This window comes from Psammomys obesus, unplaced genomic scaffold (assembly GCF_907164565.1).
Source record: "Psammomys obesus unplaced genomic scaffold, mPsaObe1.curated_primary_1811, whole genome shotgun sequence".
NCBI lineage: Eukaryota > Metazoa > Chordata > Mammalia > Rodentia > Muridae > Psammomys > Psammomys obesus.
This window is the reverse complement of record NW_026596046.1, coordinates 6,784,941-6,800,226: the sequence shown is the minus strand read 5'-3', so window position 1 is coordinate 6,800,226 and position 15,286 is coordinate 6,784,941. Positions and strand designations below refer to the sequence as shown.

At 46.5% G+C, this 15,286-nt stretch overlaps 1 protein-coding gene across 2 annotated transcripts in view; it reads right to left on the bottom strand.

Moving 5' to 3' along the window:
* The window catches only part of LOC129688561 (protein FAM169B-like), an 80,893-nt gene that overhangs the window by 50,043 nt on the left and 15,564 nt on the right, over positions 1–15,286 (bottom strand). Inside the window, exons 2-3 of one of the 2 annotated variants that reach the window (XM_055623468.1) lie at positions 8,545–8,675; positions 5,535–5,634 (exon numbers count right to left, since the gene is read on the bottom strand). In XM_055623468.1, the coding sequence (XP_055479443.1) occupies positions 5,535–5,634; positions 8,545–8,675 (231 nt within the window). Of the gene's footprint in view, positions 1–2,535; positions 2,617–5,534; positions 5,635–8,544; positions 8,676–15,286 lie in introns of those variants that run through there. The other variant, XM_055623470.1, reaches the window with a different exon arrangement.

Genomic DNA, 15,286 nt, shown 5'->3' with positions numbered 1-15,286 from the left:
GAAAGAAAGAAAGAAAGAAAGAAAGAAAGAAAGAAAGAAAGAAAGAAAGAAAGAAAGAAAGAAAAAAAGAAAAGTTGGCTGTGGATGTGGAGAATAGCACCCCCAAAACAAATACCAAATACATGATGGTCAGAGGGTCATCCTCACTGCAAAGGCAAATAGCTCTAGACTCAGAATTTCTCTCACAGCTGCCAGGACCTGAGACTACAATCCTGGGATTGAAACCTTCTTTTCCCAAGAAAGCACAAAGTCAAGAACAGACTAGAAAGAGTAGGTGAAGAAGTGGCCATGGGAAGCCCTTCTCTTTCTCTCTGTCCTTCTCTGTCTCTGTCTTTGTCTGTCTTCCTATATCCCTGTCTGTCTCCTTGTCTGTCTGTCCTTGTGTGTGTGTGTGTGTGTGTGTGTGTGTGTGTGTGTGTGTGTGTGTAACAGCACATGTGTGGAGGTCAGAGGACAGCCTTGAGTGTCCTTCTTTATTGCCTGCCTTGTTTGAGTCAGGGTCTCTGTTGTTTGCCACTGTCTCTGCCAGACACAGCCTCAAAAGATTACATGGCAATTCCCGCATGATCCACTTTTTGGAAGAAACATCATAGAAGCACCAGCCAGACAATGAGAAACAGGAAAAAGGAAACACCAAACCTGAGAAGAACCAGCCTGTCAGGAGACCACACCCACAAACGTGGATGGCCCAGGGGTGAAAGGCACCAGGTCCAAAAGGAGACTCATGGCAGAGCAGCACGTTGGGTCCTAGTGGCCTGGGCTGCCCCACAGTGGAACAGGGCAGCCCAGGGCGCAGGGACCAGAGCATCCCCAATAAAGACTGACTCATCTCTCCATGTCCTCTTCTCTGCCTGGCCACCAACGAGGCTTCACAGCCTTCGCAGTCGTACGAAGAGCCACCTCACCCTAGCTCAGGGCATCAGGCCAGAAGCCTGCTCCCTCTGGCATCGAAGTGGGGTTAATAGTTAGGCAATCAGGAAAGACTCGATCTCAGGAAGTGAAAACAAGATATTTAGAATTGAACGTTGATAAATCGATGTATTTAGACTTGAAGCAGAATTATTCAAAGATGATACATTTTTCTCCTTCCGAAAAGCAGCCACAGTGCCTAAAACCCACCTGGCAGAGCCCTGACCTTTAGGGATTTCCGAATGCCTTCAAAGGCCGGCTTCTAGCTGTTCATTAACTTGTGTGCGTGCACACATGTGCGTGTGTGTAAGCATATATGTGCGTGTGTGTGTGTGTGTGTGTGTGTGTGTATGCGCGCATACACACGCACGCGCATGCGTACATGTGCAGCGTAAGTGAATGAGTCTAGGTGCTGTGTGAGAGAGTGTGTGTGAGTATGATATGGGTATGTGTATACGTCCACGTAGAGTCAGAAGTGGGCACCAGATGCCTTAGAACTGGAGTTAAAGGAGGATGTGGGACAAATGGCTTATTAGGTGCTGAATTCACACTCCGGTGCACACTCTTAACTGCTGAGACACCTCCCCAGCTCCCACTGTGAGCTTTGGACACCCACATCCCTTATCTGCAGCCTGGTCTCCTCCGGCATTGCTCCAGCCCTCCCTTTGTACCCTAAATACTACATGGACAGACATTCTTTGCTTCAGGTGAGGCCTGGCTGGCCAAAGAGGGCACCGGATCACAGCTGGCTCCTGGTATCTCCCCCCCCCCATTGGAACTGCTACCGTTTTTACCCAGGATGGACACATGCCACCCACCCCCAGCCTATCAGCTGGTGTCTGGGAACCAAATACACAACATGCACTGTGAGGTCTGCAGAGAAACATCCCGACAGTGAGGCTAAAAGTCAGATTAGACTGCCTGTGGCACGGCAGGCAGAACGTGCTCGGAACATAACTCCAGCCTGTAGAGTTTGGCCAGGAGTTAAGACATGAACATATCCCTCTGAAATCCTGTCTTTCTCTCACACAGTGAACATGCAGAGATGAAGAGTAAAACAGGGTTTGCCATGGTGGACCACCGGAAGGAATCCTGCTCACAGAGGTCCCGCTGTCTGCAGGAATAGTTTCTGCCACAAGTCATTCAGTTTCCACAAATACCCTGGAAAGCATAAGATGTCCTCCACTTTGCAATGGCGAACCTGATGCTCAGAGCAGCCAATTAGCCCGGCTGACACAATCACACGACTTCACGCGTCCCCTTGCTTGACACCCAAATCCATGGCCATCCTACCACATATGCGAGACACAGGGAGAAATAGGAAAAGCAAAGGTCACAGTTGGTGGCGATCATGGAAACTAGGGTGAGTGCTTTGGGTTTAATAGGAAAAAAAAAATAGAGGGAAGGCCGCCCATCATTTGGCAGGAGGACATATTTTGTGTATTCATAATCACTTGAGATCAATTAATAATTAGAAAAATAAAGAAAATAATGCATGATGAAGTACACAGAGGCACTTGGGAAGCTGAGAATACCTCAAAAGGGGGACTGCTGGGCACCTATGTCCTCTTCCCCTTACCAGAATACAAACCAGCTGCTTTGCAGAAAATCAGAATAAATGCTCACAAGCTGCAGCAAGAAGAAGGCCTGCTTCCGAAGCCACCTTCATGTGGACCTCATATGCAGTTCCCTACAGGGAGAATGGTGGAACGTACCGTCTCTTGAGTCTCAGCAGGATGCCATAAGCATCAACTGCTTGCCACTGGGGAACGTGCCCTTCCAGGATGTTTTTCATTTGCTTACAGACTTATCGGAAGTCACTGTAATGGAGTCAACCGGCTTATCAATAATTAACTCACACACAGTTATCAATAATTAACTCATACACAGGGCCGAGCAAACAGCCTCTGATCCCTTTAGCTTCCATTAGAACACGCATCCGCCTTCACTAGAAGGCCAGGAGCCAGCAATTCCCTTCTCCATAGGCACAGCTTAGCCCCAGGGTGAGTGTCACACGGACTGGGCAGAGCTGTGAAGAGCCCTCAAGCTGTAGGGTCTGCAAGTCTCGAGTCCCGAGATGTGCGTTCTCGGAAGAACTCGAGTCATCTTCTAAATGACTACACGGGCATCAAGAACACAAGTGCTCCTCTGAAGCCTTCAACAATCGCAGCCAGCAACGATGGAGCGCAAGGCAGCAGGAAGTCATCCGGAAACTTTATTTAAAGCACTCTTACATAAGAACACACGGGGCCACCATGAGATCCCTCTGCACTTTGGAATATGTACTAGGGTACACCCATAAAGAACAACAGAAAATCAAGTACCGGACAAATGGAAAACAGATTTCTAAGAACCTATCGTATGTTTACATCGTGCAGGCTGCCTTTAGAGCCCTATGCCAGATTCTTGTTCAATGTCTATATATAGGGTGGAGGAGCTGCTGATATCTGGACATTTTCTTAAAATGAGTCATTTTAGAGGTTTGCATAATCTGTGCATTGAAGGATTCCTTTCCTCCCCATTCCCTGAGTCCCATAGCCGGGTTGCAAACTCAAGGTACTATCAAAAACCTGAGGCTGTCCTCTCTTCAGGGCACTCAAGGCCCTGCTGGATGGAGAGCAAGGAGAAACCCTCACTGTGACAGGAGAGCTCCCACATGACCTCTTTCTGCCCCAGGGCAATAAGGAGGCTTTGCCAACACACACACCCCTCCCCCAAGCCCAGAGAGCTCGCTAAATGCACTTGCGCTTTACATTTAGCAAGAAGAGCAGCATGAAGAACAGTCCTACATACTTTTGAGCAGCTCGCTCCCAAAGATGTCACCGTGGTCTTCATGTCACCAATGCCAGGCAGACAGGTGACCAGCAAAAGGATTCTCTAAGGGAGGTGGAGAGCTGGAGAATTCCTCTTTTGAAAAAAGCAGTTAAGAACGTAGAGTCCCAAAATGTCATCATTTAAGGAGGCCTAAGTAATTAAAAGGTTTATTACCAGAGTCCTGTTATTATTACACATCACTGGAAAGCAGCACGTGGCATTGTAAGAGAGGCAAAATAAACAAGAAAAACGCTACATAGTATTGTTTCAAGTCAGAAGTAAGGTGCTCCCTAGAGCTCGCTGGTGCTCTGGGTTCAGGCAGACCCACCCCACTGCAAGCTGCTCACTCCCAGCAGTCCCCAAGATCCTGCCTAAGCACAGCTGACCAAGCTTACTCCTCTCTCCAGAGGCCCCACTCCATGGAGCCGGAGTCTATCCCTCCACAATGCAGGGGATGGTAAAGAGAGGGAAAGGAGGCTGCAGATGACCTGGTGATGAGACTGAGGGATTCGATGAGTGAACTTTGCTCTTTTTTTCCCCCTGAATTGAGATCTATGCCTCCCAGATTTGGGTCCAGGTTAGTCAGAGTGATTCACGGAGAATTAGATCCCAACGGACCACAGAAAATTCCTAGTGAAGGTTTTTAGCTTTAGAAGACATAAAGACTTTAATAGTGATAGATAGATAGATAGATAGATAGATAGATAGATAGATAGATAGATAGATAGATAGTAGGAGAATGGAGAACCCCCTTGTTTCAGTTTCCTATTTAGTTTTTTTTTTAATATGAACACAAAGAAATTATATATTATTTTAGTCTTCTGTAGTATCAACAAGGCATGACTGGAGCAAAACAAGACTTGTTACATATACATATACATATACATATACATATACATATACATATACATATACATATACATATACATATACATATACATATACATATACATAGTGAGTCACAGACCACAGAACGGTAAGCACCAGAAACAGAACCCCTACCCAGCTGTCATTTTGCAAAAATTGAGCCCTGCCATGCTCTGGATGAAGTCATTTGACCACTCTGAGGCCCTTCTTGAACACTGCATTTGGTGACGAGAATGACCCTTTCATTCCACAAGGTCATGGGGATGGCCCAATAGTGTCCTACCCAGTGCCCACAACTCTGCAAACTGCTGTTAATGGGGAGAGCAAGGGTGAGCCTCAAAAGCAGCTCTGAGTTGGTACTGTGGTCAGAGACATGCAAAACGATCCATGTCTCAATAAAGATAATTAGGAATGTACCATCAGGTCCCCTAAAAGTTGAAAACAAGAGAGTCTACCTTAATGATCAACAGTGAACATTGTCATCATTCCCCAAGTATTTGACTCCTGTATATTGCATACCACAGAAATCAAGATCCCTCAGTTCAGGGCCAGCCTGGTCTACAATGCAAGTTCCAGGACAGCCAGGGATACACAGAGAAACCCTGTCCCAAACAAAAGAGCTGAATGTGCAGCTCAGTCATAGAGAGCTTACTGAGCATGTGTACACATACATACACACACACACACACACACACACACACACACACACACACATCCATTAATAACTAAGAACCACAAGGCTAGAGAAATGACTCAGTTAATAACATTGCTTTTTAGAGGACTCAGGTTCAATTTCCAGCACCCACATGGCAGCTCACAATTGTCTGTGACATCAGTTCCAGGAGATCTGACACCTTCACACAGACATACATGCAGCAGACAAAAACACCAAAGCGCATACAATAAATGAACCAATCAAATAATTTTAAAAAGTAACTGCCAACCTGTCTTTGTGTCCTGGGGATTAACCAGAACCAGTATTTTATGTTGAGGTTCGTCACGGTACAGAGTGCAAAAACAAAGAGATGAAGTTTCAAGTCTGACCTAAAGAAAAAAAAAAGCAAATGAAATTATTATTCTGGACAATTAGCATCATGTTCTCTGCAAGAACACAGTTAACAGAGAGGAACTTAGCAGGATACAGCAAAGACGGAGACAGAAGCCTTAGCCACCCTGGACAGGGCAAAGGTCTTGCTCTTGTCTTCCACGAGCAGGCCTTCCCATCCCAAGATCACCTGTCCACCAATCTATGGATCAGATATCTATTCCACTAACAAACACCCCTTAAGCTCCCTCCCTTTTTTTGTGATTCCTGCAGCCTTCTCCACCCTGGACATCCCTGGGCCTCAACCTGCGAGACTAATGGCCTCACTCCACCTCACACAAGTAATGGTGGTGTCGTTTTCATCTGCTCTAGAGCTCTGGTAGCCGCTCTGGAGAATGAGCCTGTCTCCACAGATGCTCCTGCTGCCTGTGGCCTCGGCTCCCGATCTGAAAAGTCGTTAAAATATGTACTGTGTCTGAGCCCTCCAAGCTCAGCCCTGTCCTTTCGGCCCCATAAGTGGGAAACTCAGCTCAAGGTGCTATTTTGCTAATGAGTGAGAGGAACCAGATTGTCTCATAGGGCCACGTCTGAAGGCTCTTTGGAACCACCTAACCCTCTGCTCACAGCTTTTTACACGTTACCCACCTTTTTTTTTTTTTTTAAACTGAGAATATAGGAAAATTAGAAAAGAATGTGCAGCTAAGCAAGGCAAGCAAGTTCTTGTAAAAACTTTAGAGCAGGCTACCACCGTTACAGAGACCTGTTTCCTGGCAAATCCTGAGGCTGGCAAACATCTTGGTACCTCCCTGTTTTGGAGTGACTTTAATGAAAGGCCCTCAAGGGGCTCTTCCACGGGAGTAGCTGTTACAGGAGTAGCCATTAAATACCAAGTTTACAAAACATCACAACAATCTGAAAAGTTGCTTATTGTAGACACATTGTATTCAGAGAGGAATCTAACACAGGTTTTTACAAGCAGGCAAAAATCACAGGGTCTGGAAAGATGGAGCAGGAAAATTGAAAGTTTGAAGCCAGTCTGGGTTACACAGTAAGACCCAGACTAAAAAAAAAAAATTTAAAAAGCAGAAAATAAAAATTAAAAGGAAACAACCTGAACATGTTTACAGCCCATCACTGTCCGCCTTAAAATTTTACACCAGAGAAATCGGCAAGTATTATGTTTAAATGTGACAGAACAATGTCAAGACTAGGGGAAAAAAAGTTAATGGTGGAAAGCAGAAAGTTAAGACATCTTATATCCTCCTCATCTTTCCTTTCGGTCCGAGAATCTTTGGATACAAAAGGTCCCCACTAATCCTGTGCAAGATGTGAGGAGGTTCAAGTCACTCCTGGTGAGCTCGGTTCAGTGTGTCAAATGGCAGCCCTCTGCCCAAGCCTCTGCGTCCAAACTCGCTGCTAAATAGCAGGGAAGCAAAGGATGGTTTTTGCCTGACTTCCTTCTTTTTAGAAAAGGAGGAAGCACAAAGTCCTATGTCATGCTGGCACCTCGTAGCAAAACAATGTCATGTCGACAATTGTTCTGCTTTCTGTTTTTGTTGATAACTTTGGCTTTATCCATTCACCGAGCATACCCCACGTTGGAGTTTATTTTTAGGTTATGCATAAATATGAGTGCAGCAACAGCATATGGCGGGAGCTGTGCCCTAAAGAACCTGTGGGCAGCTCTTGCTGCATCTCCCACGCTGCAGCTTGGCACCAACACCCGCCAGATCAGGTAGTGTCGGATGAAGCCCTGTGTCTTTCTGCGATGGCACCACTGGGAGGCGCCAAAAGCACATGAGGACAGCAAGCTCCCGCAGCAGTGCGACAACTTCAGGTCACCCATCGGAGGGGCGTTCTTCTAAGAGCAACTTTGCCAGGTAGCTCCCACCGCTGACATCTCTAGAAGGCCAGTTTATAACTGCACAAGCCACCTTCTTCATTAGCTCTGGGACAAGAGTCTGTTTCCTCTACCAGCTCTGCCTGCCAGATCACAACTGGTTCTGGCAGGAGTGAAATCATCCACACCTAAAACAAACGTCGTAGGTACCGGCCATGGTTCCCATGGGGAGGAACGCAGTCTCTAAATGGTCTGGACTGGGGACGGCTCATACTGTAAGCAGGAGGGCCTGCGTTTGCGTGCCCATGACACACATAAAAGATAGGGAATGCGCAGAACCGCACGCGTGTAGCCCCGGCACTGGGGAGGTAGAGATAGGCTTGCTGGTCATTCAGCCTAGAGAGAGACCTTATCTCAAAATACAAGGTGGACTGTAGTCTATACACTATTGTCTCCCGAGGTTGCCCTCTGGCTTCTACACATATGTGCACTCACTGGCATGTTCATGTACATGCCCACATGTACATACACCAACACGTAATAACACATTATTTTTAACTTTTGCCACAATCCCAACAAAGTTCCCCAGTTCTCTGCATCCCTTTCCTTGCAGTACCTATTCACAATGCGCAGAATCACATCGGTACCAAAGATTATAGGTGGCTTGGCTTCATTCCAAATCACACATCAGAACTGAATCAAGCCTTAGGGAGCAGAGACGAGCCACCCCCCTCACTTTAACATGAAGAGACAGGGGTCAGCCGGGCATTACACGTAGCATCTCATTTGTCGCCCATGCCAGCCCCACCAGGAAAGTGATGCCAGTGCCCTGAATTATGAGAACTTCAGCCAGAGAGGGGAAAACAGTTGCTTGAGTCCTCAGAACTCATCAGTGGTAGGCGTGGGACTCCCAGAGGTTGTCTGGGCCACGGCCTGCAGGAGGCACACTCACGGGCCCGCACTCCAGCATCCTCTTAGGGCTTTGCTCTTCTAAATCTGAGATACTTTTCCTATAGTCGCTTTCTAAGTTAGACTGGACAGTGTGTTCCTGTAAGGAAGTCAGTCACACCTGCTCCCCTGTGGGAAGGGAGAAAACCTCTGTTGAGCTCGGGGCTCCTTCCCTGAGCAGATCGTAGTAAACCTGTGCAGCAGACTGATAGCCGTCGGGGTCATCCTCCAGGATGTCCACAGGGTAAGCCTCTGAAGAAGAGAAAAAAGCAGGGATATAATTAGTTTTACTCTGGCAGTTAAATTTCTTTGGTTTGGTCGGGTTTTTTTTTTGCTTGTTTTGTGTTTTTTTGTTGTTGGTGTTGGCTTTGGGGGTTTGTTTGTTTATTTGTTTGTTTGTTTTGGGTTTCTTTGGGGTTTTGTTTTGTTTTTGGTTTGGTTTGGTTTGGTTTGGGTTTTTTGAGACAGTTTCTGTGTCACCCTATCTGTCTCTTAACTCACTCTGTAGACTAGGCTGACCTCACAGAGCTCCACCTGCCTCTGCCTCCTGAGTGCTGGGATTAAAGGCTTGCACCACCACCACCAAGTTTTTTGTTGTTGTTGTTTTGGTTTTGGTTTTTCGAGGCAGGGTTTCTCTGTGTAGTCCTGGCTGTCCTGGACTCGCTTTGTAGACCAGGCTGGCTTCAACTCACAGAGATTCACCTGCTTCTGTCTCCTGAGTGCTAGGATTAAAGGTGTGTGCCACCACTCCAACTATTTCAATTCTTTAAAGGAACAGTTTGCTTTAACCATCTTTGTCTGGGGTGGGGAGATGGCTCAGTTAAAGTGCTTCCCATGCAAATGTGAGGACCTGAATTCCATCCCCAGACCACATTAAAAAAAAAAAAAAAGCTTGTCACTCAGGCCATGAGGAGGCAGAGACAGGTAGATCCTTGGGGCATCTGGTCAGACAGCTTTCCCTAATCAAATAGTTCCAAGCCCGTGAGAGATCTTGTCTTCAAGAAACAAAGTGGATAGTGGGTGACACCTGAGATTGACCTCTGGCCCCCACAGGCATGTGCACACACACACCAGCACATGCGCACGAAAACACTTACCTACATGGATCTGCACACATACAAACACATAAAGGCAAAAAAATAAATAAATAAATAAAAATGTTCACCTAGTCCCTCCCAGACTATTTTTTTTAAACCCTAATCACATTCAAACAACTAAATGATTTTCCATCCTTCACTCTAGTCCACTCAGGGGCCGTGCACACAGCAGGTCCTTTGAAGGCAGAGAGTAGCTGGCTGGAACCTCAGTACCTCTGTCCCTTGTGACTTAAGGTGCTCGTTTTCCAGGTTACAGTCACTATGCAAGTCCCTAGGATTCTCCCCTTTGTCCCTGCCACTGGGCACCGGGAGTTCGGTGGCTTGTGAGCTGAAGGGCACATCTCTCTATCCCCTTACACAGAAGCTAATCAACCGTAACCGTCCTCTGTATCCCTTTCCTATCACACCTCTGCTGGAAACAGACCCGGAGCTAATCATACAGATGGGTGACATCCAGGTCTTGACAAGCAGCCCCTTCTGCAGTGAGCAAAGATGCTGCCTGCCTTTGGCTGACTTCCACGTGCCCAGAGACTCAGCACTGCGGACCTCACCCCAACTCTACTTTGGATTCGCCTCCTGGCCTTTTCGGGGGGGGGGGGGAAGCAGGCTACCCTGCCCCTTTCTTCTTCCTCCTTCCCTCCCCTTCCTGGCCTCCTCTTTATCCACCTGTCTCCTTCTGTCTCACAGAGATTCATCTGGACCTGCAGTCCAGGCTTGAGCCTCGAGGGCATCTCAGGTTCCCACTCCTCTCTGGAGAGCCATTGTTTCAGGAAGCCTCTCTGAGGCTCCAAATGCTGTTGATAGCAAAAAGTCCAGGAGGAATTTTTAGCTCTGCCAATCAGCAACCAGGGGGAGAACTTAAAGGTGTCCAGGCTGCCAAGATTAGTGGACATGGTTGTGTCCACCCAAACCCTCAGGCCCACTTTCCCGGATTAAAATGTCAATGGATAAACATACGGCCCACAGCTGAATGGAAACCCATGGATCCAACCAACCACAGACTGAAAATGCCGGGGGGCAGGGAGGAGTGTATGGGACATGTAAGGATGTCCTTATCGTGACTCCCTAAGGAATAAAGGGCAACAACTGCTTCTATGACGTTTACTTGTATTAGGAATTCTAAGTCACCTGGAGACTAGGGTATCCAGGAGTAGGCTACACACCAATGTACCATTTGGCAAGGGACCTGAGAACAGGCAGAATTAGGCTGTCTTTGAACCCATCACCCATGGGATAATGAAGGAAAACTGAACATTCTTTCACTACTCAACTTTTTTAAGATTTTAAAGTTTTTTTGTTTGTTTGTTTTTAATGTACAAGTGCTCTATCTGCATGTATGCCTGCATGCCAGAAGAAGGCATCAGATTCCAGTATAGATGGTTATTAGCCACCATGTGGTTGCTGGGAATTGAACTCACAACCTCCAGAGAAGCAGTCAGTGCTCTTATCCACTGAGCCATCTCTCCACCCCTACTAGTCATTTGAGTATAAAATATACACATACAAAAAAAAAAAAAATGTTCTCAGAAATATTTAAAATAAAGACATCAAGGGTTGGTGGTTTATTTGTTAGCAATGACCAAGTGAATATAAAAGGGACAAGTCTCTATAAAGCCAAGACTTTCTATTAGCAAAGAGGGCGCTTGCCCTCTACACACAAGAACACGTGATCAAGAAAGTCCAGGCTCCTCACCAACATGATCAGCAACGGCAATGCCTTTGGCTACCACGGGAACCTGCTGACCCTACGCCCAGGCAGGCCTGCCCTACTTCTTTCCTGGGACTGTCAAGTGCTCTGCACCAGACGGGCCCAAAAGACACTAACTGACCCAGAGGCTGGTTCAAATCTGACAGAACAAACTCAGCCTTCAATTGTCCTGTCCTCCCCTCACCCTCCCATCCATCTAACCTCCATCCATAATGAAAAGCGACGACAAACTTTCTCTGCGCTCCAGTTGCCAAGAGGCAGTTGAGTGTCCACTACCTTCTCTCACTGTATCCTGCTTGCCCCCGATACACAGAGGAGGAAGCAAGGCTTCATAAAAGCAGCGAAGCATGACCCCAGGCCTGTCTGATTCCAAGCTCTGTGGAACGCATTCAGATTGTTACTGACTTAAATCAGAGCTCCCATCATTACACTGAAGCACCCAATGGGCTCCTGTAGCCCCTACTCTTGGATTTCTGCAACTCCATCCTCAAGGCTTACCAGACACAGGCAGCACCCTTGAGGAGCCTTCCTTAAGCCACCAAAACCAAGATCAAGGACTCCAGGAGTCACCGAGGCCTGAGCTCAAATACCACCTCAGCCTACGATAGAAACTGACAAGGCCTAGCCACCTTTCTGTCCTATAGTCAAAATCCCTTCCAACTTGCCCCTCAGTTTTGCCTTAGCTCAGCCACCTCCTAAGGCATCCATGACAGCAGCTGGGGTTTGTAAAGCACAAGTCCGCTCCCCTACCAACTCCTCCACCCCCGCCCTCACCCCACAAAGTCCCATGGTCATGCCTTTCCCGTAGGAAGCGCTTAGGAAATGTGAGTGCTTGTTCCACTGAGCTTTCCATTTTAACAGCTGCCTCACGGGCTTGTCATGTGGCCTCCTATGGGTATGCGGCAAGATTTAGCGAGCGTGCCAATAAATTACGAAAAGCGAGCAGGTGAGCTGCTGGGACCCTTGGTACCCACTCATGGCACATTTATCCCACAGGAGCAAGTTTCAGGATCAACCCCCACCCCCAACCCCAGCAATACCAGCTTATGGAACAGGAAGAGACCAGATCTGAGGTTTTTTTGTCTGTTTGTTTGTTTGTTTGTTTGTTTGTTTGTTTGTTTGTTCTGCTTTTGGGCCTATGTCTTAGGAAACATGTTCATCACATCTGGACCATCAATCCCCTTGTGAGGTGTGGATTGCAGAACTGACAAAGAACATTAGCGATCAGCCCCCTGGAGAAGCTATTTATCAGGTTCTCTGGGAGAGGCACCCATCCACCCATCCAAGGCCACCAGGCCAGAGGCTTGGCTCTTGCCAAGAGTTGCCTGGCATTCTTTGTTGTTGTGTGTGGTCAGGACAAATGTCATGTACACATCATGTAAACATTCACCCTGCAGGTTAAGCATCCCCTCCCCAAAAGAACTCATGGGCAGTGTTCCCAAGACACTGGCTGTCCCCAGGAGAGACCTCCCGTCAAGGCCACAGGGGCAGATCTGCATGGGTCTTCTCAAGAACCTAATGCTTGTAGAATCAGCAAGACATGGTCCAGCCTGAATATTGTGAGAGTGTGGGGGGGAGGGTCACCTTCTCAGCTTTTCCCCTATACAGAAAATGTTCAAGCTTATGCCAAACAAGGGGAACATGAAAATGAGAGTTGCCCAAGTAGAAGTGATAGACATTCAAAACCAGAGAGAAAGGGGGGGACTCCCCTCCTCCAACCCGGAAGGAAGGTTCACTGTCTCCAAAAGAGCTCCTGAGGGTCCCAACCCAAAGGCCCTGGAGGTGGAAGACAGGCCCCTCCCCTGCAGCTTCCAGATGTTAGCCCCTAACAGGCCTTCATGGCTTGAACCAAACAGGAAATATTTTTCCAAAGCCAAAAGAATGTAATCTCTACAGCACAACACTAAATGCTTTTATTAAAAAGGCATACAGTTGAAATAACTCACTGCAGACCGTAAAGAAATTGAAATTCCTGGATAAAGCCCAATTTTATGATTTCACTCGAGTACACGCTGGTGGCCTCACCCTAAAAAACAAAAATCGTGGTACACCTGAAAGCATTCCTTTAGAGAAAAATACAGAAAAGGCTTGAGATCTCCTAGGCAAAGCTTGAGTTCCGAGGACTTCTCAGGCTCTGTGGCCCACAGCTTGGCTGCCGATCCAGAAAGGTCTAATGAGCAGCCAGTTCCTCAAAAACGCAGGCTCCTTTGAATGTAAGCAGCAATGTCAGTTAGCGTAGCCTTCAGTGGACTCAAAGAGTGTATGCCCTCGGTCATACACTCAGTATAAAGATCGGAGAAAGTCTTTTCATTCTGGCAAAGCACCATTTTTCTAAGATGGGACTATTATCCTGAGAAACATTAAGGGCAATATTTCAAATTTTACTAGTCCCAGTCTCACAAACTTGGCTTCATTAAAAGCCACTACCTGGCAGTAACGGCGGGGCATTATGTCATTGGAAAAGCTGGCGGTAGTCGCTCAGTATTTTTAGTAATGTGGGTTGTTGTTCTTCAATTACAGTAACAATTCTTGCTACAGATAATGTGGAAAAAATGCAAGGACACGAGACTAAACTACACTCTCATTTTCTATGAACTAGAGTGAGTAACGCTGATAAAAAAAATCTTTCTTATGTTTGCTTTCTGTATTTTTTTTTCATGCAGGTGGGGGTTTTTTGCTATTTTTTTGTTCACAAGTAAATTTTCTTCTAAAAAAGATGCTATTCTAGAAAGAATCCTTACTAGGGAAAGAAATCTACCACCTAGAAAAGGTAAAAGATCAATTTTGGGGGCTGGAGAGATAGCTCAGTGGTTAAGAGCACTGACTGTTCTTCCAGAGGTCCTGAGTTCAAGTCTCAGCAACCACATGGTGGCTCACAACAATCTGTAATGGGATCTGATGCCCTTGTGCAGGCTTACATGCAAATAGAGCACTCATACACATAAAATACACATATAAATCTTTAATTAAAAAAAAAACAATCCTGGGCTCAACAGAGAATAAAGACTAATTTCTCATCAGACATGGGAGGACAGCAGAAAACTTTAGAAGCATGCAGCAAGAAAGCTCTGTGTGTTCCGCAAGCACGCTGAAGGAAGACAACCCCAAAACGCCTTAGATACTCAGAATCCAAAAGCCACCTTACTGGGACCCCAGCTTGACCAAAAGGCACACGTGGTTCAACACAGCTCAGGGCTGGGTCTGTAAAGGGGGTGAGATTTAAGAAAATGAATTCACAAATGCAGAGCGAGAGCCTCCAAAGAACTCATGAGAGGGTGCCTTACCAGAGCTAGAAAGACGGCTGAGCCCTCAAGACCACTGGCTGTTCTTCCAGAGGACTTGGGTTTGGTCCCCAGCACCTACCTACCTGGAAGCTCACAACCATCGTAACACCAGTTCCAAAAAAATCCAGCACACACTTTTGGACTTTATAGAGGCCAGACAACACACACATGGTACATGCACGTAGGCAAAGCACAGTCATGCACTTAAAAGCGGCAGAAGGCTATTTTTAACTTGAAGATAATTATATTTCATATTCACCGTGTTATTTATCTGTGTGCTTGTTTATTGGTGCTGGAGACTGACCCCATGGTCTTGCACAAGCTAAGCACACACATACCCCCCACATACCCACACACGCTAAACTATATCTGCTAAACTATATATGCTTAATTTAAAAAATAAAATAAAATAAAGAGGCTAGGCACAGTATCAAACACCTTTAATCCCAGCACTTGGGATACAGAGGCAGGAGGATCTCTGTGAGTTTGAGGCCAACCTGGTCTACATACCAAGTTCCAGGACAGTCAGGGATATATGGTGAGACCTTATCTAAAAAAGAAATTTAAATTAAAATTAAAAGAAGGGGCCAGGAATGCTTTGAAATTTAAAGAGTGCTTACAAAGCATGTACTAAGTTCTAGATTCAATCACTTACATCTGTAACCTCAACACTCAGGAGGTAGAGGCAGGAGGATTAGAAATTATATAACATCTTCCACTACTTTAAAAATCCAAAATGCAGCCAGATATGGCGGGGCATACCTTTAATCCCAG